The sequence below is a fragment of the Sarcophilus harrisii genome, chromosome 1, assembly GCF_902635505.1.
Source record: "Sarcophilus harrisii chromosome 1, mSarHar1.11, whole genome shotgun sequence".
In the NCBI taxonomy this organism is placed as follows: Eukaryota; Metazoa; Chordata; class Mammalia; order Dasyuromorphia; family Dasyuridae; genus Sarcophilus; species Sarcophilus harrisii.
Genome location: NC_045426.1, coordinates 307,082,386 through 307,107,945, shown reverse-complemented (window position 1 = coordinate 307,107,945; position 25,560 = coordinate 307,082,386). Strand labels below are relative to the sequence as shown.

Below are 25,560 nucleotides of genomic sequence, written 5' to 3'. Positions count from 1 at the left end.
ATGTTATCTTTAGGAAGATGTTAATGCTTGATAAATGTATTAATTATAAAATTATAAAACCATAGCCTATTATTCAAAGACTAGTCACAACTAACCTTTCCAAAATATATCTCCAAATATCCTCTAAGAAAACTCTGGTGAGGTAAAGGGAGACGTGGCATGGAAATTGGAAAATTTGGATTTAAATAATGTCTGAGAATGGCTGGTGCATTCTCAGGGCCCAAGTAACTCTTCATTATAAATTATAGATTCATGTTTCCCGTTTACCACACATTGTCCATTCATTTATTACAAAACCAAAAAGAATTTATTGATACAGCATAACAAAAACTTCAAGGAAAATAAATGAATATGCAAATGTTACAGGAAAGTTTACCGAGATGTTAATAATTAAGTTATTTCCATTATCCATTATATGTCTCTTATTTAACGGATGATATTCATATATACTTGCCAGACACGAAATTTCTGCTATAGAAACAGATAACACAGATCATTGATGAAACTGCTCCAAAATCATCTGAATGTGATGTGAGTTGCCCTTAAGATAATGATGTTTGGTCCTAGTGGTTAGTCTGTACTACCCAACCAAGTATATTACTAGAAGTTTCCATATAATTGCTGAGTTTTAACTGTGACCTGAATCTATAGCAAGTATTGAGTAGGTTTGAGTACTTGAGTAGAAAACACAATAACAAATGATGCCTGATGGTTCAGCCAGAAAACTAATGATTAAAATATAGAAAATTTTATGAACAAAAAACCCAACAAAATATGATTTATGTTCTCAGATTCTAGAAATGTCTTGTGTATACAATATTCTTTCAAAAAGAATAATTTTAAATTTGACATTTAACAAATATATCTATGCTAATTAATAATTTAAATGATTTCCACTTTTTAATCTTTAAAAATTTAATTTTAATTTAAAATTTTTAATTTTAATTTTTAATTATGGCTGATTAGCTCAAACTCAGATAAAAATTGGTTTCCTGATTTTGTTAATATTCAACTTAGAAATATCACAACCCTAACAATTATAATACCTTTTGAGTTAGTTGATAAATCAAAAGTTCATATGTAAACCCTATCATAAAATCTTTATAAAATCCTGCCTATAATATTAAGTCACAGACAGGTCCTATTTCTGTGGAACATGAAACAAACCAATTAGAGTGTCAAAACAAATCCAGAAGACTCAAATATTAAGCAGGAAATGCTCTCAATTATCAAGGTGAAATTATTTGGGGAAAAAATTATTTGCAATAATATATGAATATATAAAGACATACACATAAGAAAAGCACAAAGTACCTTTTTAAAGAAGAGCTTTTACTCTGGAGTAGATATAACACATACACAAAAGGCCTATACTTGGCCAGTTTAAGATCTGTATTTCCTCCACTATTATTGAAGATGCTCAGGCTTTCTCTTCCCACTAGCTTCCATTTGTGATGTCATAAGTACAGAACTACTAACTCATGCAAGAAGATCTGTCTATTGCTATGGAAATGATAGTATTATCACTAATTCAGATTTTGAAAATCACTAGCGGATTAAGGAGCAAAGAAAAATGTATAATTTATTCATCTCCATATAATTTGATAATTTTTAATTTTGCAGAGTAAAGCTTTATTTTAAAGGAAAATATTTATGCCACAAAAACAAACACCCTGAATTTTCAAAGTAGGGGAATATAGTCACCAGATATTGCTTTAGTCCAAAGTAAAGAATATCTGCCTTTAATTGTTATTCAGAGTTCTCTGCTCAAAATGTCCCAAACTTCAAAGCATTACTTCTCAATGTAATGGTATCTAATTCAAACTTTTTTTTTTGATATGATAAAAAGGGAAAGTGAAGCATAGTCTGACATGCATCTTAGACTTTTACAAACTTCTTAGACTTCTAGGAATAAATTGGGAAAACATTGTTCCATTTAAGGGTTCTGATAAAGGCCTCGTTTCTAAAATATAGAGAATTCACTCAAATTTATAAGAATTCAAGCCATTCTCCAAGTGATAAATGGTCAACGAATCTGTACAGGCAATTTTTGGATGAGGAAATTCAAACCATTTCTAGTCATATGAAAAGGTGCTCTAAATCATTATTGATCAGAGAAATGCAAATTAAGACATCTCTGAGATACCACTACACACCTGTCAAATTGGCCAAGATGACAGGAAAAAATAATGACAAGTGTTGGAGGGAATGTAGGAAAATTGGGACACCAACACATTGTTGATGCAATTGTGAACAGATCCAGTCATTCTCGAGAGCAATTTGTAACTATGCGCAAAAAGTTATCAAACTGTGTATATATCCTTTGATCCAGCAGTGCTTCTACTGGGCTTATATCCTAGAGATCTTAAAGAAGGGAAAGGGACCCATATGTGCAAAAATGTTTGTAGCAGCCCTTTTTGTAGTGGCAAGAAACTGGAAACTGAGAGGTGTGCCTATCAGTTGGAGAATGGCTGAGTAAGTTATATTATATGAATGTTATGGAATATTATTGTTCTATAAGAAATGATCAGCAGGATGACTGCAGAGAGGCCTAGAGAAACCTCCATGAACTGATGCTAAGTGAAATGAGCAGAACCAGATCATTATATGATGCAACAAGATTATGCAATGATCAATTCTGATGGACATGGCTCTCTTCAACAATAAGATGATTGAGTCTAGTTCCAATGATCTACACCCAGAAAGAGGACTTTGGAAATTGAATGTGGATCACAACTATAGCATTCTCATTCTTTTTGTCGTTTGCTTGCATTTTGTTTTCTTTCTCATTTCTCTTTTTGATCTGACTTTTCTTATGCAGCAAGAGTATTGCATAAATATGTTTACATATATTGGATTTAACATATATTGGATTATTTGCCATCTGGGGAGGGAGTTGGGGGAAGGAAGGAAAATTTGGAACACAAGATTTTGTAAGAGTCAATTGTTGAAAAATTATCCATGCAAGTTTTGAAAACAAGAGAGAGAGAGAGAGAGAGAGAGAGAGAGAGAGAGAGAGTTCTAAGGAAAAATGAAATGACAAATCTCAAATTCCGAAGAAATAAAAGTAAACAATTCTATTGAAAAAGGGAAAGTTAACTAAAGAGATGAATATGGATACACTAACAAACTAACATTTTAAAGACAAGTTCAGAAGGTGCAAGATTTATATATATGAAGAGGTGTAGAATGAAGTAAACAATATCTGAAAATTATATTTACATTATGACTACTATAATATGAAAGGAAAAAGCAATAATAAAAGTTTGAGCCCTATATAATTGTAATGATCAAACTTGGCCCCAAAGATGACAAAATATACTTACTTCCTGTCTGCAGGGGGTGAGGGAAGAGGTGCAACACATTTAGGGTTGCAGCACATTGCATGAACTGTCAAGATTTGATAGATGTGTTCATTTTCTTTGAAGAACTATTTTTATTTCCTCATTTTTAAAATCTTTGTTATAAAAAGATTACTTCCTAGGGAGGGAAGATATATTCAGAAATGAATGTAACAAAAGTGAACATAAACAAAAAAAACACCCTTACTTTTAAATTTGATAAAACATGGTAAACCCGAGATGGAAGAACTATGGGTGTAGAATATTGTATCTACTACCAGATACAATAGATGTGTGATTTAGTGTTACTGAATTGTCTTTTTTCAAGTGTGGCTCTGGAAAAAAGAAAAGCTATGAAGAAATTAAAAACATTAAAGATCAAATAGAAAAAGCCAAACTTGTCCCCAAATTATCCTCATTTTGTTTTCTGGCAGTTTTAAGAAATAAAGAGAATGTTGCCAATATAGCTATAACGAAAGCTTCTTGTGCTAATCCTGTGAACAAGATTAGGCGCTAATATAGTTAAGTTGATCTGAACTTCACTGAATGCCTGGAAGTTATTAACACTATTTCAAATGCCAATACCTGAGTTTTCTGCTGTGATTAACTAGTCTAGGACTAGTGTTTAAAAAAAAAAAAAAGAGGGAAAAGGAAAAGAGAAAAAAAAAAAACCTGTGAAAAGGTCATAGAGAAGGCAGGTCCCTTTCTTCAATTCATACTCAATTATTTGGTTCTAATGACAAGACAAGTTCAAGAAAAGACCAGTTCTAAGCCAGAATTCTAGGACAGGTCCAAGTCACCAGGAGATTTAAGAAGGTAGTGTTTTATGTACATAAGTATACAATGCCCTCTTTCCAAGAGGCATGATTCTGAGATAGAGAAAATTTCTCACTTTTTATACCATGTCAATTACATAAAATTTAGAAGAATGCTGTTTTGGCAACTGTTGTTGACCGAATAGCCTTCTCCCTCTAGCCATAGGACCTAAATAATTTGCACGACTCAGTTCCTTGGAAATATATGGACATATTATCCTATATTTTCTTTGGTCTTAGATCTCCTATTCCTCTGTTCGTTATTCCTGCTTAAGTTACATTTTCAAGTCCTATCCTCCCTCCATCCTCTATGAAGCATAAGGAGTGCTTCACTAGATGGGTACCAATTATTTCTTTCCCTGCTTCTCATTTGAAACTGCTCTATATCTGTGACCCATTCCACTTCTCACTTCTGCAATCTGTTTTCTGACCTCTTCATTCAATTTAAGCTGCTCTTCTAAAGTTACTATTGATTTGTACCATATCTAATGACTTCTCAATCTGCATTCTTCTTGAATTCTTTGATGTACCACTAAATATCTGGGGTTTTATGACTCTACTCCCTCTTAGTTCTTCTCAGCTGCATCTATTCGCTCCTCAATTTCCTTTGGTAGCTCTTCATAAGCCTACTAAAGAGTGCAAAGCTCTGGCCTAGGCTCTTGCTTCTCTGTTCTCCCTATAGCATTTCACTTGATCTCACAAGTGCCTATGGGTTCCGTGGACATGTCTTTGAAGATAATTCTTACAGATAATCAGGCCCCAATTCTCTTTGTAATCCCATCATTATAAATTGCCTAATTGATTTAAGACATCTCAGACTCAAAATGTTCAAAAGACAATTATTATTCCTCAAAACTGACTTATTTACCAAACTTCCTAATACTCCTGTGGGCACTCTAATCCTTCTAGTTACCCATGTTGGCAACCCTTGAGTCACTTCATGCAAGCCACATCTAATAATAAAATGCCAGATGTTACCCATCTCTTCTCCATTCACATGAAGACTATCCTAGGCATTCACCTCTTATCTGAATCATTGGAATATTTTCCTAGTTAAGTCTCCCTTAAGTTTTTCTTTTCTCCAATTCATCCTTCTCACACTACAAAATTAGTATTCCAATGCACAGTTCTGATCATGAAACTGCATGCTGGGTTCAAGGAGCTCCAGTGGTCCCTACTAACTCTAGGATCAAATCTAAACTCCTCTGTTTCACATGGAAGGCCCTTGATAACTTGACTCCTACCTCTGTAGGGAGGTCATATTACTTTCCTTGGCAATACAGTCAGGCCAGCTGTCCTACTGTTCCTGATTATTATGCAGAATATTCTTTCACCTCTATGTCCTGGGACTTTAGTCCCAAGTTTAGTTCAATTCTTTGCCTTCTTTTCTTCAAAACTCAGTTGAAAATTTTGGAGCTATTGGAGCTATTCCCTTTTGATTCTGCAATGTCACTAATGGTTCTGTATCTCAGAGATCATAAAAGAGGGAAAAAGGACTCATGTGCAAAAATGTTTGTGGCAGCTCTTACTGTAATGGCAAGGAATTAGAAATTGAATGGATGCCCCATCAATTGGAAATGGCTAAAATAAATTATGATGTATGAATGTAATAGAATATTGTCCTATAAGAAATGATAAGCAGGCAGATTTCAAAAAGGCCTGAACTGATACTGAATGAAGGGATTAGAACCAAGAGAACACTGTACATAGTAACAGCAAGACTTATGTGATGATCAACTATTACAGACTTGATTCTTCAGAGCAATATGGTGATCCAAGGCAATTCCAATATAGGTGGGATAGAAAATGCCAGAACTGGAGACTGAATGTGAATCAGTGCATACTCTTTTCATCTTTTTTTTTCTGTTTGCTTTTTGTTTCTTGTGTTTTTTTCCCTTTTGTTTAGATTTTTCTTTCACAGCAAGACCAATATGGAAATATAATAAAAACAAAAAATTTGAAGCTAAAACACAAGTGCCACCGTCCACAATGAAGCCTTACCTAATTTTCAAGCTTCTGGCTTTTTTCCTCATAAAAAACTCCTTATTTTACATGTACTTATTATATACTATTATCTCTCTTGATAAGAGTACAGTTTCATTTCTTTGTTCCCAATAACTAGTACACAGTAGATGCTTAACAAATGTTTCTGAATTGACTAAACTATTGTGCAGATTTGAAATGTACTATTATAGACTCCAATTATTTCTTAGATGCAAAATAACCAAGGCATACCTGAGATTTAGAATGCATGGAGAGGTTATTTGAAGTGAATGGGAGTGAACAGGAATGCCTATTGCTACTGTTTCCTCAAGACAGGTTACAATGTAATAAACAGTATACTGTGAAATACCCATACTAAATCTGTAGTGTTTTCATTTTCAAAGCAATTTCACATTTGATAGACTATTTTAACACCATATTCTCTTCTAGTTCTATACCATAACTAAAAGTCACACTTCTAATCTGTAAGGGCTAAAGAACTGACATTTAGTTTTCTGATAGTGAAGGAAAGCAGATTATGACATTTTAAACAAAATAAAGCTATGATATCCAAATCTGCCTGATTGCAATTTTCAGTTTTTTAAAAGGAACTTTCAAGCAATAATTTTGTCTCCTATGGCTCAAGCAAAACCCTACTGATTCAACTTTTTCAGTTAAAACCAAATTAATGACAACTTAAGTATTTCAAATTATTCTAATACAGTGACTTGTATACTCTGAGTGCGGAAGTTTAATAAACACTTGTCAGAGATCTTAGACTAGAACTGTTTGAATATAAATTAGGTAAGATGACCTGAGACTCTGTAAAATGTTTGTCAAATTGAAATTTTTTTGTAGTAGAATGTATGAGTTTAAACCACTATGGCATTGATATACTAAAGAGCATATATACCATGTCAAGCACGTAAAGTTTGCATAAAAATTCATATATTTTAATCCAGAACCTACGTGATATGGATTTTAAAATTATCTTGCAAATAAATACCTGATTAGAAATGTTATATAGGAACAGCTAGGTGGTGCAATGATAAAGTACCAGGACTAAGTCAGGAGGACCAAAGTTCAAATCTAATATCAGACACTTGACACTTCCTAGCTGTGTGATCCTGGCCAAGTCACTGCAACTCCAACTGCCTCAGCAAAAAAAAAAAAAAAAAAAAAAAAAAAAGAAGAAATGTTACATAGACTTATTAGCCATCATTACTCTACTATCCCTTTGAAATGGCATTCTTTTCCATTATGATTTTTAAAATATGAAAGATAATTGTTTAAAACATGAATGTTGTAAAAGTTTATTAAAGATTGTTAACAAAACATGTCTTCCAAATTATATACAATTAAGAAAATCTGCAGAATGCTTGAAATTATATACAAAAAGAATGAAATTAAAATTATCTGATTCTGAAAGGCCTGGAGAGACTTACAGGAACTGATGCTGAGTGAAATGAGCAGGACCAGGAGATCATTATATACTTCAACAACAATACTATATGATGACCAGTTCTGATGGACCAGGCCATCCTCAGCAACGAGATCAACCAAATCATTTCTAATGGAGCAGTAATGAACTGAACCAGCTATGCCCAGAAAAAGAACTCTGGGAGATGACTAAAAACCATTACATTGAATTCCCAATCCCTATATTTATGCACACCTGCATTTTTGATTTCCTTCACAAACTAATTGTACAATATTTCAGAGTCTGATTCTTTTTGTACAGCAAAATAACGTTTTGGTCATGTATACTTATTGTGTATCTAATTTATATTTTAATATATTTAACATCTACTGGTCATCCTGCCATCTAGGGGAGGGGGTGGGGGGGTAAGAGGTGAAAAATTGGAACAAGAGGTTTGGCAATTGTTAATGCTGTAAAGTTACCCATGCATATATCCTGTAAATAAAAGGCTATTAAATAAAAAAAAAAAATAAAAATTAAAAAAAATAAAATAAAATAAAATTATCTGATTCCCACACAAACTTTAAAACTAAAATTGATGAAAAAGTTATCAAAAATTAGGTTAGCCCTCAATTTTTAATAAATGACTTTCCAACTGATGCAAAATTCTGATGCACTGGGGAGAGAAGAGAATGGAGCAAGAAAATCAGACGTACTCACTCTTAAACAAAGAGGCTAGGTCAAGTGTTCCAAGTTTGGAGAGCAGGGCTGCAGAAAGGGAAAGTGAGAAATGATAGGGAATCCCACCTCAAACTTGGAAAACAATTTAGTAGGCAAAATAGTTTTATCTAAATTTTTTTTTTTCCCTTTTCAGGACTAGAGGAAACTGACAATGGAGATCACTCACAGAAATGAAGATTTTCAGCTCATGGAGAACAAAATGTTAAAAAGGGACTTAAGTACAGTAGATAGGAAACTACAAAAATGGTGAATTGTCCTTTTCAGGGTTGAGTCTGAAAAAAAAAATTAAGTCCAGAGTAGATGAAATGGACTGAGAAGATAAAGATAAATCATAAACATTAAAAAGCATTTAAGTTATTTAGTATGTAACAAGCACTGCACTGGGCTCTGGGAATATAGAAGACAAAATGATTATGGGATGGGAGTCTCAGCCAGAGCACAGAATAGACAGTATTAAGTGGCAAATGCTATAGAAAAGACTGAGGGGATAAAAGGGAAAGAGCAGTTACAACTGAATTTCAATGTATTATTTTAAAACTAGTACAAAACCAAGCAATGGCAAGCTCTTATATGGCTATGCAATACCAAGAAGGCCCTTATCCCCCAAAACATTTTGAATAAAAGTCCGAACAAAGCTGATCGGGATTCAAATGCAAATATTCCAAATGCCTTTTTATTTTTATTTTATTTTTTTGGAATAATTTTATTTTCTCCAATTGCATGTAAATATTTTTAACTTTTATTTTTTTGAGTTCCCCAACTCTTCTTCCTCCTTTCTCCCTTCTTAATAAGCAATGTGACATAGATGATACATGTAAAATCAGGCACAGCCACCCCCTATCTAGCATATCTCTCCCCTCCCCCAAGATCCCAAGGCCTCCAAATCCAGGAAAACAATAAAGGAAGTGAAAAATAATATACTTCGATCTGCATTCTATCAGGATAGCATTTTTCATGAATTCCCTAGGATGAGAAGCTATTAGGCCATTAGTAACAATACGAGTGATAACTGGTCCACTGCAGTTATCAAATACAACAAACTACCTGGCTCAACTATAGTTAATTATTTCCCTCTGAAATCTTACATGTGCAACAAATGTCTTCACAAAAATAGGATGATTTTGTTATTACATTGTTAGTGATAATATACACACTTATAAGTTTTTAAATCTTTGGTCATCACAGTTTTATTCAACATTGTTGTTCTTTACCATTTAGATTGTTTTAGGCATGGTGTATGTACCATTTTCCCTGTCCAATTTTACTTTAACCTTGCATTAGTGCTCAACTCTGCCAACATATTTACATCAACCTTAATAGAGCCTTCAATGCAGGAATCTTTTTATTCCGAATTGGTTGTTTCACTCCTATTCCTCCTCTTTAAGCTGTGACTTTTTTGAGGAAACAGGTTTATATGTTTTGACAAATTTTTCTCTTTCCCCAAGTCTCCTCTCAAAACCTTTGGCAAACCCCTTTTGCTTCCCCTCTAATTTCCAATCTCTCTTTCTCTACTGGTCTCTTCCCTATAGTATACAAACATATCTAAGTCTTTTGTACTAATCCATATTAAAAACAAACAAAAAAAAAAAACACTTCATTAGACCTTACACCACTAACCACTAACCTCAAGCTATCTTATAATCTTCCTTCCTTTCTGAGCCAAAGCCAGTTGACATCACTTTCTCTCCTCTTACTCATTTCCTCACCTTTGTAATAGATCTGAAACTGCTCTTTATGGATTTTTTCAGTTTTCTTGTTTCTAGACCTTTCAGAAACATGATACTGTTGACCACTGCCTCCTTGTAGACACACATCTTCTTTGGACTATTGGAATTACTGTCTCCTGGTTTTCTCCATGGCTCCCTATTCTCAATCTCTCTCAATATCCTCTTCATCAAAATCATTCCCTCCGCTGTCATATCTTTAGAGTTCAGTCTTGGGTACTACCTCCCCCTTTTTCTACACTCTAGAAGTAACCTTATCAGCTCTTATCAATTTAATTATCTTGAGTCTCACACAGACAAGATTCCCCTTTAAGTCTCAAACCACCAAAATGTCTATTGGATGTGTCAAACTGGATGCTCTGGAAACATCTCATTCTCTACTCTTCTTCCCCATACTGAAGATAGATTTCCCTGACTTCAAAGTCTGTATCCTCAACATTGACTCTACTCTTTCCACATCTTTGTATATCATACATGAAAAATGTTCTCCTTCCTCTTTTGTCTCTTCCCAAAATGCAGGTCAAGCACCCCTCTACACAAAGTCTTTTTTGACTGCTAGATACCCTACCTCCTAACAGTGGTGTCCGTGTGTGTAATAAACAATTTGTATATATACACATAGTACTGAGACACTATGATATACAGAATTAGTCCTAGCCAGACTAACATATCCTGGGTATATGATCCTAGGCAAAACAGTGAACCTCAAAGTGCTCTAAGCAATTTATGAATGTTAAGTTGAAGAATGTCCATCTGTATTTGAGTTTTCTCAGAACTAGGAATTCTCTATATCCGTGAAGACACAGGTCTAGCTTCAATCCTTACATCCTCTATTCATGTTTATCTTTATTCTTAACTTAATTAAACTCTTGCATAAAATGTTTTATTTCTTGTATTTGTATCCCCAGTGTCTACCACAGAGCCTAAGACAGAATACTCAATAAGTGCATGCTGACTGATTCATCACGTTGAGTTTTTTACCAAATGAGGAAAATACCCTTTAAGTTCAAACCCTCAACTTGTTTAACTATTCCCCAAACAATGATTATTTTTATTACCAGTTCTTTAATGCTAGAAAATACTTCTATAAATGTTTTGTTATATACAGAGTCATTCTTTTTATCACAGGAGCAAATGCTTCGTGGTAAAAAAAAAAAAATTCAATTATAGATTTATAAATAGACTAATGTTCGAAGCACAATTTTATTTGGATGTTTGAACTTTTGTATTTACTATAGGTAAGTTTTTAATAATTTACAAAAAGCAAATCATTCAAGTTTCAGAGATGGAATGGGGTCTTTAAAAATTGAGCCAACCTCGTTCTTAACAGGGCAGAGTTGCCCCAAGATCAATAGGGTAAGGGGCTTGAACTACATTGCCTCATTTCCAAAAAAACATTCAGAAGTTTATTTAACCCCTAATAAAATAAACTGGAATTATTTTGACACCAACTTCTGGTTCTAAAGGAGACATTAACTGCATAAGTGAATAGTTACTGTATCTGGATCTCCAAATCCATAATTATTAATTGGACATTGAATAAATTGCTGCTTTGCTCAAATTTCCTAAAATTGTGAAAAAAATTAGCTTTTCCTGCTAATGCTGAAGACACAGTCAAATAATAATGTTAAAAAAAATTCTACCTGTTGATAAATTTCCTTGGCACACATGTCTAAATTGCACAATATTTTGTAAATCTGCACACAACACACTAGATAGCAAGTTACTGTCACTAATGATCCTCAGCTTTGCCAGGTCAATTTGGTATCAGGTTTTTTTCTCTTGAACATGTCAAGAGTTAGCAAATAATTTCTGCTAAAACTAAGATGCTTGTAATAACAATCTACTTATAATACCCATATAGTTCATAATTCAAAAATCTGTATAGAATTTCAAAAATCTGTATTAGAAATGATCTAATGTAAACATTCTATGACTTATTAAAAAGCTAAATAAAGAAAATTTAAATTTTTAAAAATTAAGCATATACAGTGTACCAAAAGTCTTAGTGCAATTTTAAGCTTTAGTGCAGGGGTCCTCAAATTTTTTAAATAGGGGACCAGTTCACTGTCCCTTAGACTATTGGAGGGCGAGACTATAGTAAAAACAAAAACTCTGTTTTGTGGGCCTTTAAATAAAGAAACTTCATAGCCCTGGGTGAGAGGGATAATTGTCCTCAGGGGCCGCATCTGGCCGGCAGGCCTTAGTTTGAGGACCCCTGCTTTAGTGTATAGATAAGATGTTAAAAAAAAAAAGTAGGAATGGTTGGGCAAGGAGAGGTACCCTAATTGGTTGAGATATTAAGAGACCTAAGGGAAAATTGCAGGTGTCATTTGAGCTTATCTAAAGATTTCAAAAGCTAAAGGGAGTATATCTTTAAATATATGTAAGTTGGAAAAGGTAGGTTGGAAGCCAGTAAAATGGTTTAGCTGTGGCATTAATAAGTACAATAAGGAGACTTGAGTAAGAAGGGCAGCCTGGCAAAAGCAGTTTGGAAACAGATTGCTGAGGATAAAAGAAGAGTTTTGCCTTTTATTCCATGGATAAAGCATATCAAAGTCTTGGGAAAGCAAAGTAATCAAAGAAGTACATTAAGAAAATCTTTGGAATCTATATAAAGGATATACTGAAAATTGATTGTTTAAAGGGGGCTATGACATCAGGAAGGTGATACCATGACTTGCAAATGAATTGGATTTAAGTGAGCCCTGAGCCAAAGTCACCAGTCTCACTTTCTCCTCAGAGACATTTGGATCCCAGTGGCAAGATCTAGATGAGAATGATTGGTAATGGTCCAGGATGCAGTGGGAGACCTTGGCCTTTTTAAGTTAAGGTCTCAGCTTGTGGCAATGCCCATTAAGTGATTAAGAACAGACCAGAGTTTAGGCAATAAAGGAGAGATAGCCAAGAAAGGAGACTAATGAAGAGGCAATTAGATAAATGGTAAGGAAAAGGGCTGAATTAGAATGATAGCAATGAAAGGAGGCAGAGAGGAGCAAATGAGTTGTTTTAAATGTGCTCCAATTTAGGTGTTAGGAGGCAACCAAAAATATGAAAGGCACTGAGGAATGATCAAGATTGGAAATATAGTTTTGATTATTCACTGAATAGTGTAGGTGAGATCATAGAGAATGAAGAAAACCAAGAGCCATTCCCCAGCAGTCAAAAACAAAACAAAACATGAAAAGTTTCATGTAAAGTTTTTTGAATAAATTCAAATTACTATAAACAAGCATGTAAAAGTACTTCAAATCACTAATAAGATTAATGTTTATTAAAACACTGTCACCTTACATTCAAACTAGCAAAGATGTTAAAAGACAAAGCCCCATTGTTGGTTGAAGTTGCAAACAGGTATATAATGGAAAGTTAGGAGTCAAGAAAAGTTTCCAAATATAAGAAAATATTTCTAGCTGCACTTTATGGTAGCAGAAAAACCTCCTAAAAAAATCCTATAAACAAAATGTGGTACATAAATGTCATAAAGAAATAAGAAATGGAGATAGTCAAATGATGCAGATGAGACAAAAGTAATCAAAAGAATGAAACATACATAAAATAAAATAATGTAACATTAAATAGCAACTGAACTCAAATTGCAGTTTGAATGAAACACACATCCTTCATATAAAGACTGAAGAATGTAAAAGTATTATGTGCAAACCTTTCCTTTAAGGAAGAACATGTTTAAGGGCCTTAGGAGAAATCTTTAGGGAAATCCATAAGTAAAAGGAAGTTCAGGAGAAAAAGGAAAAACCAACATTACTATATATTCACTAGATTTAAAATTCTAGAATACCCAATTCTGTCTATCATTATTCTTCGAGGGCAGATCTATCATATGATTAATATCTGTGTAAAATTCAACCTCAAATCAACTTGAGTTATTCTATGCAAGTTTTCAGAAAATTAACTATAAATTTATACATATCATTTTCAAAAATATCTATTAGTGCCCAACATTAAGATTGAAAATAAAAAATGTTTATGTTTTAAGTATACTTTTACTTACACATATCCAAGGAGATAGGAAAGGAAATAAATAAATCAGCCTATTTTTTTTTTAACATGGAACATTTAATTTCTTATCTTCCCAAGGCACTAACATCACATAATATAGTATATACTAGGTAGTACCCAATTTGCTTTGGTTATGAACCATTTTATATATACAAAGCATGTGATGAACCAATCATAATTAAGCAATTTGCCCCCGACTTATGCAGCTAGTGTCTGTGGCCACATGTTCCTCACTCCAGGATTGGTAATCTAGCTACTATGCCACTAAACTGTCCCCTGAATCATACATACTTTTTGTATATATAAAGATAACAAAAGATAGCATCTCTCAGTCACATGCTTTTTTTTTTTAACCTTGACGAATCAAAATAAAAGAACTTAAAGATGTTTGTTCTACCATCATGACTGCTCATCTCTTATGAATATAATTTAGTTCAAATAAAAACAGGTCACCTTTCTGGGACCAGAGGGTAGAGTGCATCACCACAGCCGTGAGGTCCTTGTGTTACACCCACGGTAAGGCAATCCACTGGCTAATTTTTTTTTTTTTTTTTTTTTTTTTGCTGAGGCAATTGGGGTTAACTTGCCCAGGGTCACACAGCCAGGAAGTGTTAAGTGTCTGAGGCCAGATTTGAACTAGGGTCCTCCTGACTTCAGGGCTGGTGCTCTATCTACTGCCCCAACTAGCTGCCCCCACACATACACTTTTAAAAAAATTACGAACACTCAATAAAATTTCCGAACACAAAAGAACAAAAAAGACTGGTGATATTAAAAACTGCAAAGGTCTATTACATATATCCTTCTTTTCCCTTTAAATATATAATAATTTTTCCGTGCTGCATTTTGAATGCCACATTGATCCTTGTTAGAAGTGGGGCAGTGGGGGAGGGGAGGCAGGCCCTGTAGAGTGTGATGTAGGATCAATACTATCTTCTCTAATGTCCCTTAAAAACAGAAACAAAAAAAACAAAAACAAACCAAACATCTAGTAAAAAAAAAAAAAAAAAAAAAAAAAAAAAAAGAATCTATATAATAGATCTTTTTTTAAAAATATATATATTTATATCTCTTTCTGCATTCTGAGTCTATCACCTCTCTGGTCAGGAGACAGGTAACAGGCTTTTATCAAAGGCTGAATGGCGACAACAGTTGTACTTTATAAAGTGCTTACTTACTGCTTACTTTACTCAACATCAGGATATAAAAATCTGGCCATGTTTTTGTCTTCATCATTTTTGTTGTTTTCAATTTTTCATTTGTGTTCATGGCCTCATTAGAGGTATGGTTTGCCATTTCCTTCTCCAACTCAATTTACGGATAAGGAACTCAAGCAAACAGGGTTAAATGACTTTCCCAAATCACAAAGATAGTAATTTGAGTCCTGATTCCAGGCCACTATGCCACCCACTATCGAGTTCACAGTACACCAATAATCCACTACACCCATATGCCACTTTTGTTCTATCTTTCTAATTGATGATCACCTCCTTGTTTTTCAGTTTTCTGCTTTAAAAAAAAAAAAAAAAAAAAAAGGAACTGCACGACATATGTCCTTTTCTTTCTTCCCTTTGGAGCCTAATGGGATTATCATTAGAGTATCACTATGTCAAAGGGTAAAAAACAAGTGGTTTAATGAATTTTAGGTCATAGTTCCAAATTATTTTTCCAGAAATACTTTTTCAAGGTCAAAAACTCAAATGAAGGCACTTGGAAACAATGGAAGTTTGCTTTCTGAAAATTAAAAACTAAAGACAAAAAAAAAAATACTACAGACTCATTCATAAAGGTTTTAATGATGTATTTATTCATCTTTAAATTTTGCTCTTCAATTTGTCATCTATCTCTTGGATATAAATTTGTCCTTGCAAAAAATCTCTCAGTATCCCAATTAAAATCCATCAGCACTAAGTTTTTTTTTTTGTTTGTTTGTTTTTTTTGGGGGGGGGAAAGCATAGACCCCTGTGGCAGTCAAGTGAAGGCTAATATAACTTTTATCTGTTGCCTATGTTCATTATGGAAGGAAATGCTAAATTTCAGTTAGAGGTTAGTGGGGGGGAAAATATGCAAATTCATCACAAACCCCTGTTCCATATGAACCAGGTCTATGAGTTAGAAGACAGAACTCCAAATCCACATCTTCCTCCTACTTACTGTTCCTTCTGAGATTTGTTATTCTTTTTTTTGCTGAGGCAATTGGGATTAAGTGACTTGCCCAGGGTCACACAGCTAGGAAGTGTTAAGTGTCTGAAGCCACACTTCAACTAGGGTCCTCCTGACTTCAGGGTTGGTGCCCTATCCACTATACCACCTATGCTGCCCCTAGTTGCATAATAAATACAATTTGTTATTCTATTAATAAAAATAATAATCTAAAAGTTAAGGGAAAAAATGGAAGCCATGGGCAAGTCTACATGGTGAATAATAGAAACATTTCCCAAGACTTCACAAACATAATTGTAATCACATTACTTGCCTTCTCAATTGGGGGGAGAGGGAAGCTGTAGAGAGGGAATTTGGAAGTGATTTTTTTTTAAAATGAATGTTAAAATAGAAATAAAATAATTCAAAGAGACCTATAAATAAATTAAAGTTGGCATTATATGAAAATACTACGAACTAAGTCTAGTCATAGATGCTATCTTCTTCAATAGATGACATTTTAAGGTTGGTAAATTATTTTACATATATTACAGCTCATTTGATCCTTAAAACAATCCTGTGAAGTAGGGATCATCACTCACATTTTACAAATTAGTAAAATGACCCTCAAAGAAGTTAAGTGACTTACGCAGGATCCTACAGCTTATAAATCTTCTTGACAAGCCCAATGTTTTATCCTAAAACATTCTGCCTCCAATTCGAAATTCAAATTCACTAGCCCAATTGAATAAAGGTTAAGTCAAATTTAATCAAAGACTGACCAGCCAGTTTTCTGTTATCAGAAAACAAACTTAATTCACTGTATTATTCAGATCTTTTACTTTACAAAATAAATCTGTACTAGGAATTAAATAGTTTAAATTTATAACTATTGGATGTAGTCTTACTGCAAAAGTCATTACACAATTAAAAGGCTTTTTTTGCTTACGTCTATTCAAGCTTTACTTTTATTATTTTACTTCAATACTAGTTTGAAGTTATAGATTGGTTGAAAACAAGATTTGTAAACCCTAAAATATTACACAATATCATGTGTCAGATGTTAAAATTATTTAATTAGCAATACCGTTTTTAAAAAATTGCTTCCAACACAATTACAATCAACAAAAACTTAATCAAATGTGGTGATGCAGAAAGAATCACTAGATTTGGAGTCAGAAAACATGGGTTTCAATCCTGACTGATATTTGCTACATCTGTGTGACCTTGAAAGTTCACTCAAAAAAGTTCACTTAACACTTTCAGTGTTAAGTTTCCTCAACCATAAAATTGAAAAGGTCAGACAAGAAAATTTCTAGGGTCTTTAAATATAAAACTTTGAAACTACAAAAGAAGTAGGCTTCTTTCAACCTCAAAGTAAATTCAAGCAAAATAATACAAGCAAATACAAGATAAATATAAACCATTCATATATACAAATCAAAGATAATGAGTACAATTTAAAAATTCCTCCCACTTCCCTACTCCTATATTACTATACAAATTAGTTAATTTGGGGAAACAACCCACAATTTTATATTCAACACTGCAACTGTAGAGTGACAAGAATTACCTTGTTACAAATTTGTCATCCTAGTGGTAGGAGGTGTGTACTAGATGTCACTTCAGATACACAAGCTACATGTTACCTATTCCATAATAGTGAAACAATAACAAAACAGAGGTGACTTACAGCTTTAAAAACCATATGGCAATTTTACTAAATAGGAAATTTGGGGCGATTAGAACTTTGGGAAATCTGATGTTAGACTTCATTTTAAAAAAAGACCAATAAATTGGACTAACCAGTCTTCAAATTGTAGAGGGACATCCCCCCCCAATCCTAATTTGACATCTATGACAAAAAACATTCGCCTTACACTTAACTGCCTAAAAATGCTTTATCTATATAAAATCTTAATCTTATTTTCACTACCTAACTCAATTCACTAAGAATAAAAGCTAAAAAGGTTTGCAGAAATTATCCACTTTCAGGTAAGGGACAAGAAACAAAGACCCAGAAGGTTAAATGTCATGCATAGGTCACGCCTAGTAGAAACCTGACATTACTGAGCACATAATTGAAAGGAAAAAAAAAACTATGGTGGGTGTTATAAGAACTCAAAGATTGAATTAATTTTTAATTAATTAATTTTTTTCTTTTTTGTTGTTTTTAAGTGCTCTAAAGTGGTACCCAAAACTATCACAATCTGCATTCATTTTATGGGAAGGCTTAACCTGCTTGAGATTCCATAAATAAAGGTAATGCTAATTAGTTAAAACAGCAGTGTTGGGATTAAACATTTTTTTTTTTGCTCCATATCCAAAACTCTTCTCATTATACTGTATTGCTTAAATACAATACAGAGAAAAGTACAGAACTTGGAGCCCTGGGACCTTACTCTATAACTTATGTGATCTTGGACCAAGTCCCTCTCCTCTATGGATTTAGTTACTTCCAATATGGCAATTTTCTCATCTGTAAAATGGGAGAGCTGAATTAATCCTCTAAAGGTATGATCTCTTATTAGTTGAAGAGAATAAAGATCTTTTTCTTCAAGGGTAGAGGATGGGATAAGGCAAGATTAAAGAAGGTTTAGAAGGACTTAATCTGGAGGACAGGTTTTTTATAAAGGCATGTAAATAAATATTCCTGGAAAAGTACATCTATTGACTGATACATCACACCATGAACTAAGATATGGAAAGGGAAATACAGGGAAGGGATGGTACATATGAATAAGTTAGTAAAGCAGTTTGATAAAAACACAAGCGTAATTGAAGAAAAGTACAAGATAATGCTGAAAGGAAATGTTAGAAATAAATTGTTAAAGGATTCACGCCAGGTTAAAAAGTATTTGATTTCATATGCCTTTCTAAAATTTCAGACTTCAGAGTAGGGAGGGCAAAAGGCGAGTTACATAAGATTTATTTTGTGATTATGTCAGAGATATATTAGAATACGGATTTTTGTGCTATGGATTCCTCTGGCAGGTGAAGCCTATGGACACTCTCTGAATCACATTTCTAGACAAAATTACAATGGAAATCAATTATATTGAAAATTATGAACTTTTTTTTTTTTTTTTAAATCATGGCCCCTTGTTAAGATTCTATAGGTTAGAGAGAAGGGACTATAAGTTGAGGTGCCAGGAAAAGAAAGGAAGGTATAGGTACTTCAGAAAAAAAGAACATGTAAGACACTAGAACTGACTGAAAGAGCACGAGGAATCTAAAATGACCCTAAGTTTTTACAATGAACTGGTGAATTTGCTTGACATTTCAGAAATTTACCAAGTATGAGAGGCCTAACATTCATATTAGAATCAATGAATCCTTGTTACAATGAAAAGGTAAGATTTTGGGATAATAGATTCACAATATAACTAAATCCATGGCAAAATACTTTGGCTATGTAGTACAATCTGGTTTTACCAAAAAGACATCTCCATAAAACAAGATAGTTGAAACATAAACAAAACCTTTCATATTTCCTTCCACAGTTCCAAAGTCAGCAATGAAGGAATTTAATGATTGACTATTAGGAAACTGAAATTCAGCACAAGTGCCTATGGAAGCTTATTACTAATTCCTTGCACACTTCTTATAGTCAGGTTTGGGTTTTTATCATATATTTTTACTAGATCAAAAATGAGGGAGCACTGCTGAAAGAGAAAAGCTTTACTATGGACATTTAAAAGACTAAGAAACAGTGTAGATGTTAAATATTTTCTGGACTCCCTGCAATTTGTAATTTCCCTATCAGTCTGTTTATAACAAATTATTAATTTGTTATTAATAAAGAGATGAGACTAGCATGAACAAATGAGAGGAAATTATTTAAGTTAAAGCAAAAAACATGTTGTAGTACAAGAAATAAGACACAATTATTGGAATTGCCAGGATGAAATAAGAATGATGAAACAACAAGAATGATCTGCCCCACCATAAACCGAGTTCCTCCCCCCAAAAAAACGCTAAGAAATTTAAAAAATACAAACTGGGGAAGACAGAGGAGGAATAAAATTTGTTTCAGACAAGAAGATAGAATTATTTTATTTATGAAAAATTTTAACAAACGATTGCCAAAATACCCTAGGGAAGAATGAAAGTTGACAAATTGACAAAATCATTTCTAAACTCCATGCCAAAAGTACTAAGGGATAATGCTCCTTTCAAAGCTTTGTTTTCTCCTTCAGAGAAATACTGTCACAGTACTTCTATGATAGTAGATAGTAGTAGAAGGAACTAATTAGTATAACCGAATTCCCAAATATAAGACCTACAAGAACTTCCACCATGCTCCACCTGTTACTCTTTATCCTCTGGAAGAAATTCTAATTACTTTTATAGTGATAGCATAAACAATGGAAAAACCCATCCACACTTTAGGTTGATAACTAAGAAACATTAAGTTAAATTTCTAAATAATCAAAAATCCAATTCTATGAAACATGTTACAATTAAAAGGGATGGCTATGCTTTCCTACTGATAAGAAATAAATAACCAACCAACCTATCTCATCTTTGACCCTTCTCTCCCTAGAAGACTCCTCTTTACAAGGATAACAAACATAAATTTTAATAATATACCACTAATAGCATCTTATATCAGACCATCTTTAGAAAGGCTACAAGAATAGTAGAATGGAAAGTGTCAGCTTTAAAGTCAGAAGACTTGAGTCCCAATTCTAACTTTGTTTACCCACAACTTAAAATAACTTGTCTAACTCTTGGGGCCTCAGTTTTAACTGGGAAATTAAGAGATTTTAATGAGGTAATCTGTAAGGTTTTTTCCATTTCTAAATCTATTATCCTATGAATCTATCTTTTCCCCCTCCCATATACACAACTTGGAAAAACTCTCAAAAGGCAACTTTTCACAATTTAAATTTAAGCCTATAATAAAGTTGTGATTTTTTCTTAACAGACTTGATGACACCATTTCCTAAGTACCTACAAGCCAACATATATAAAAATGGATAAAGTTTAAGTGCTGAGAATGTTATTGTCTGAATAAATGGCTTAATTTTTCTCAAATAAAAATAAAATTAATTTCTATCTACATATCTGAGGATGTTTTATGATAACTGTAGGCCCCCAAAAGGCATCAGTCTTCAAAAATTTCAGCAAAAAGTTCTATCAAGTACATTTTATGGAACTGGAATAGAGTTAATTTTAAACCATATTTATTTCTTTTGAATTTAAAAAACAGACATTTATCGGTCAATATTTTGGTTAATTTTTGATTTGTGAACTCTAACATTCCTTTTTTGAAGAAAAGATTGCAAAGTCCAAACTAATACAGGATATTTTACATTTTATACAGCAAATTCTTAAAAACAAAACCCTGTGAGTAGATGATCCAAGTATGATACTGCAATTTACAGAAGTTTTTTTTAAAGGCTGACTTTCCCCTAAACAACCTTAGTAGTAGGAGGGGAAGAGGCAGAGTATTTGGATTCCATGTCTGATTAGTTGCTTTTTATATTATTTTTATATTATTCCTGGAGAACCTTCCTCTTTTTTTAGATTAAGTAAACAGTAGTGTAATGTACTCTAGAAAAAGAAAAAAAGTCTTGACTACTTTTTCTTAAAAAAAAAAAAAAACTCTTTAAGAGTACTTAAGAGTTTTTTAAGAGTACTAAAGAGTTTTTTTTTTTTTTAAGAAAAAACTAAGGAAAAAAAAAGAAAAAAAAAATACTGGAATTTCATTCCAGAGATATTTATCAACAAGACACCAACCAACTTCTAAAGACTATGTCTTTGAATTTGACAGCTATTAATGATGTAATTCCACATCACATGACAGCATTTTGGTTTTCTTACAAGCAAAGTTAAAAAGTAGCACTTGAAAAGTAAACTCAAGTACCAACTTTTTAGAACAAGCTCCTTGACACAAAATGGCATTAAGTCATTTACTGTTCAAGTACTCAATGAAATGTTCTCTCTTAAATATGGTACAATCAACATGATGTCTACCCTAAGATAACATTTTGGGCACAATTAAATTGGTCACCTCGTCCTCTTCCACAGCCCTTGCTTCATTCATTACTGTCATCAATGCAGCCAAATAACTTAAATAGCTTATTTCTTTAAAACCTGAAAAGACTAGTTTCACTTGAACATCTAATTATCACCAAGTTACCACAAATTATTAAAGTTCCAGAAACTAAAAGTTTATTTCTTCCATTTTTATCAAACTAGTATCACTACATCTTGTTTAGATTTTGCTTTTAGTCCAATGTTACTAAAATTCAAATTTCATTTAAACCCACCTTTAGCGTTTTTGAAAAAGACTCATTGTTTTCAAAGTATTTTTCATTTTAAAAACTGCCATGTCAAAAAACAAATTTCTTTCAAATAGAATTGATTGACAAACTTACATATGTGAAAAGGAAATTTATAATATATTAATTTTATGTTGATTTAAGCCCACAACCAAACTTCACACCAAAAGAAAACAGTATATGTTTCACAAGTACAGAAAAATAAGCCACTTTTAAAACAGGTTTGGCACGATGTTCCACAGACAGCTTCTGAGGCATGCCCAGCTACCACGTGTGACCAGATTAATATGGTTTCAAACACTTAAGTGGATTCTATTTGTGCCTCATATTAACGAAAAAGCTTCAAGGCCTCAAAAGAGCAGGTAGGTTAAAAAAAAGCTGAAAGTTCTAGAAATTAAATTGTATATGTACTTTTTGGTTGAAACAGCCTTTCTACATTTATATTTCACTGCATATCTTCAATGCTATGGCTCATGTAATTCAAAAAGTGAGCCAGTTTTTTAGCATCTTTCATCAAGAATACACACATAATACATACACACAGACACAGTGAGGAAAAAATGTATATATTTCTCTCTCAAATATAGGAAGCACTTTGCTAACCCTAACTATAAGAATACTGCTGAAACCAAACAACAAATATCTTTGACAAGACCACTTAAGTTTTTTTTTTGACTTGAGGATAACTTACACTTTACAACTTCTTGTTCCAGTTGCGTAAAGGATAAGACATGGTGATAAATGTTTTTCCGTAAAACAAAAATAAGCTATTGGGGAACTCCTAGACAGTTTCCTTTTAAAAAGGGTCAGCAAAGGAGGAATAATTACAAGGAGATAAACAATGCACCCACAACTGCCAAAAAAAAAAAAAAAAAAAAAAAAAAAAAAAAACCTTCCTAGCCCAAATTCCTAGCGAAGCCACCCCCAATTCAGTTACTCAAAGTCCCCAGTTGAGGAAGCGGTAGTCTGGGCACAGCAGCAAATCCTCCAGCCGCACAAGTTTGACCGCAAACCAGAGAGCCCCTGCGCTCTCGGGCCGGGCATCGTCCCCAGTCCGTGGTGCCCCATGTCCCCTCCTCTCTCCACCACAACACGGCCCTGCCCTGCCCAGCCCTCCCCTCCCCCCCAGCTCCGCTGCATGACTGGGCAGCCTCTCCCTGGGCTGGGGCTCCCGGCCCCGGCCCCCACTTTTCGGAACCTAGGAAGGTGGCCGGAGGTGGGCTGCCAAGAAGTGCAATCGGGGCCGGGCGGCGGGGGAATGTGTGCTGGCGGGCAGGCGCCGTCCGGTTCCGTGCCCCGATTAAAGATGGCGAGCATCTCGCGTGGCTCCCTAGGCTCCCCCATACAATGAAAGGGACCTGGAGGAAGCGGCGTCCCCCCACCCCACCCCCCCCACGCGGGCCCGGGAGGGAGAGTGGGCGGGCCGGCGGGCCTACCCAAAACACTGGGCGGCGGCGGCGCGGCGGCAGCAGGGCAGCCCTGGGTCCCCGCACTCCACCGGGCCCCGGGGAAAACAAACACCCTCCTGAGCCATCTCTACCACTCTTGTCTCAGACACATTCACACTCACACGCAAGGCACCCCCGGCCCGGCCGCCCCCAAACGCGGCTCACCTTCCATCTCCATGTCTTCCGGCTCGCTCAGCTGCTGCTCCCCCGCTTTCTGCTGCTGCTGCTGGTGGTTCATGTCGGCCGCGGCCTGGGCCTCGCCTGCTGCCAGGAACCGGGACTGCGGGCCCGGGAAGCGGGGAGCAGCGAGGAGCCTGGGCGGCGGCGGCGGCGTCGAGGCGGCCTCCTCCTCCTCGTCGTCTTCGTAGGCTCCGGCCGGGCCTGGCGGCGGCGGCGGGCAGGGAGCGGCGGCGGCTGCAGGGAGGGCAGAGGCCGGGGTTGGCGGCGGTGGCGGCTGTGGCGAGGGCAGGGAGACGCGCACGTATTTGCTCGCTATTCGCCCAATCTCGGCGCCGAGGCGGGGGAGCGGCGGCCGAGGCGGGGGAGAGGCCGGCGGGCCGGGCCGAGACGGGCTTCCCTCCCGCGCCTGCCTCCGTCCCTCCCGCCGGGGCCCGCCCCCGCTCTGTGGCCGGCCCCGGATTTATGTAAGCCGGGCGGGGGGCGCGGGCCTACGAGCCCCCTCACGGCGGCCGCCTGAATCTGGGCGGCGGCGGCGGCGGCTCGGGGCGAGCTGGCCCCGGCGGGCGGCAGGCTGGTCAGGCTGGCTGGCTGGCGAGCGGCGCGGCCTCGGCCTCAGCCTCGGCCTCGGCCTTAGAGGGGCGGTCTGAGCGCGGGGCTGCCTCGGGCCGGACTCGGGCCCCGGGATCGGTGCGGCGGCGGATCCGGCGGCGGCTGCGCCGCGCTCTCCGCCTTGCGGCCTCCGCCTCCTGTCCGGACAGAGCAGCAGACGCACCTCCGGCGGCTCAGCTCCCTCTCAAAATGGCGGCGGCGTGAAATGTCACATCCGCATGGGGGGCCCGAGAGCGAGCGAGTGAGTGAGCGAACGAGCGAGGCAGGAGAGGGAGAGAGAGGGCGAGCGAGCGAGAGGAGAGACGAGAGAGAGGGAGGAGAGAGAGGAGAGAGAGAGAAGGGTGGGAGGGAGGGAGGCAGGCAGCGAGCAAGGGAGGGAGGGAGGGAGGGAAGAAGGGAGGGAGAAAGCAAGCCAAGAGCAGGGAGGCAACCAACCGGGGAGATCGAGAGCAGCAGCGCCGCCGCCGTCGCCCCGGGAACAGCAGCACGGGCCGGGGGCGGCCGAGGCGGAGGCCGCCCGGGAGATGCTCAACTTCCCGCCTCCTCCCAGACTCCCCTCGGGACACCCCTAGTCACCCATTGCCCAGATGGCCCCGAAGATGGACCTCTCACCCTCTCATTCATTCTGCCTTTTTTACAACCCACGTGCCAACTTTCTGCCCACTCCCTTCCCCCTCGGGATCCTGTATCCCACTCTACCCTTCTCTCTTCCCCACGCACTCAACACGCACACTCGCTACCCGGTTACCTTCAGAGGATCCTTCCTTTTGGTTCCTAGGATGGGGAAGAGTGAGTGGAAGCTCCGGGTCTGTTAGAGGCCAGGGACCTGAATTTGAATCCCGTCTCT

General features: G+C 36.2%; 1 protein-coding gene across 3 annotated transcripts in view; it reads right to left on the bottom strand.

Moving 5' to 3' along the window:
- USP7 (ubiquitin specific peptidase 7) overlaps positions 1-25,002 on the bottom strand; it is a 72,260-nt gene extending 47,258 nt beyond the window's left edge. For 2 of the 3 annotated variants that reach the window (XM_031944751.1, XM_031944755.1), the window contains exon 1: positions 24,090-25,002. In XM_031944751.1, the coding sequence (XP_031800611.1) occupies positions 24,090-24,162 (73 nt within the window). In that variant the 5' untranslated portion in view covers positions 24,163-25,002. Of the gene's footprint in view, positions 1-1,314; positions 1,562-24,089 lie in introns of those variants that run through there. The other variant, XM_031944761.1, reaches the window with a different exon arrangement.
- Positions 25,003-25,560: the final 558 nt, after the last annotated feature.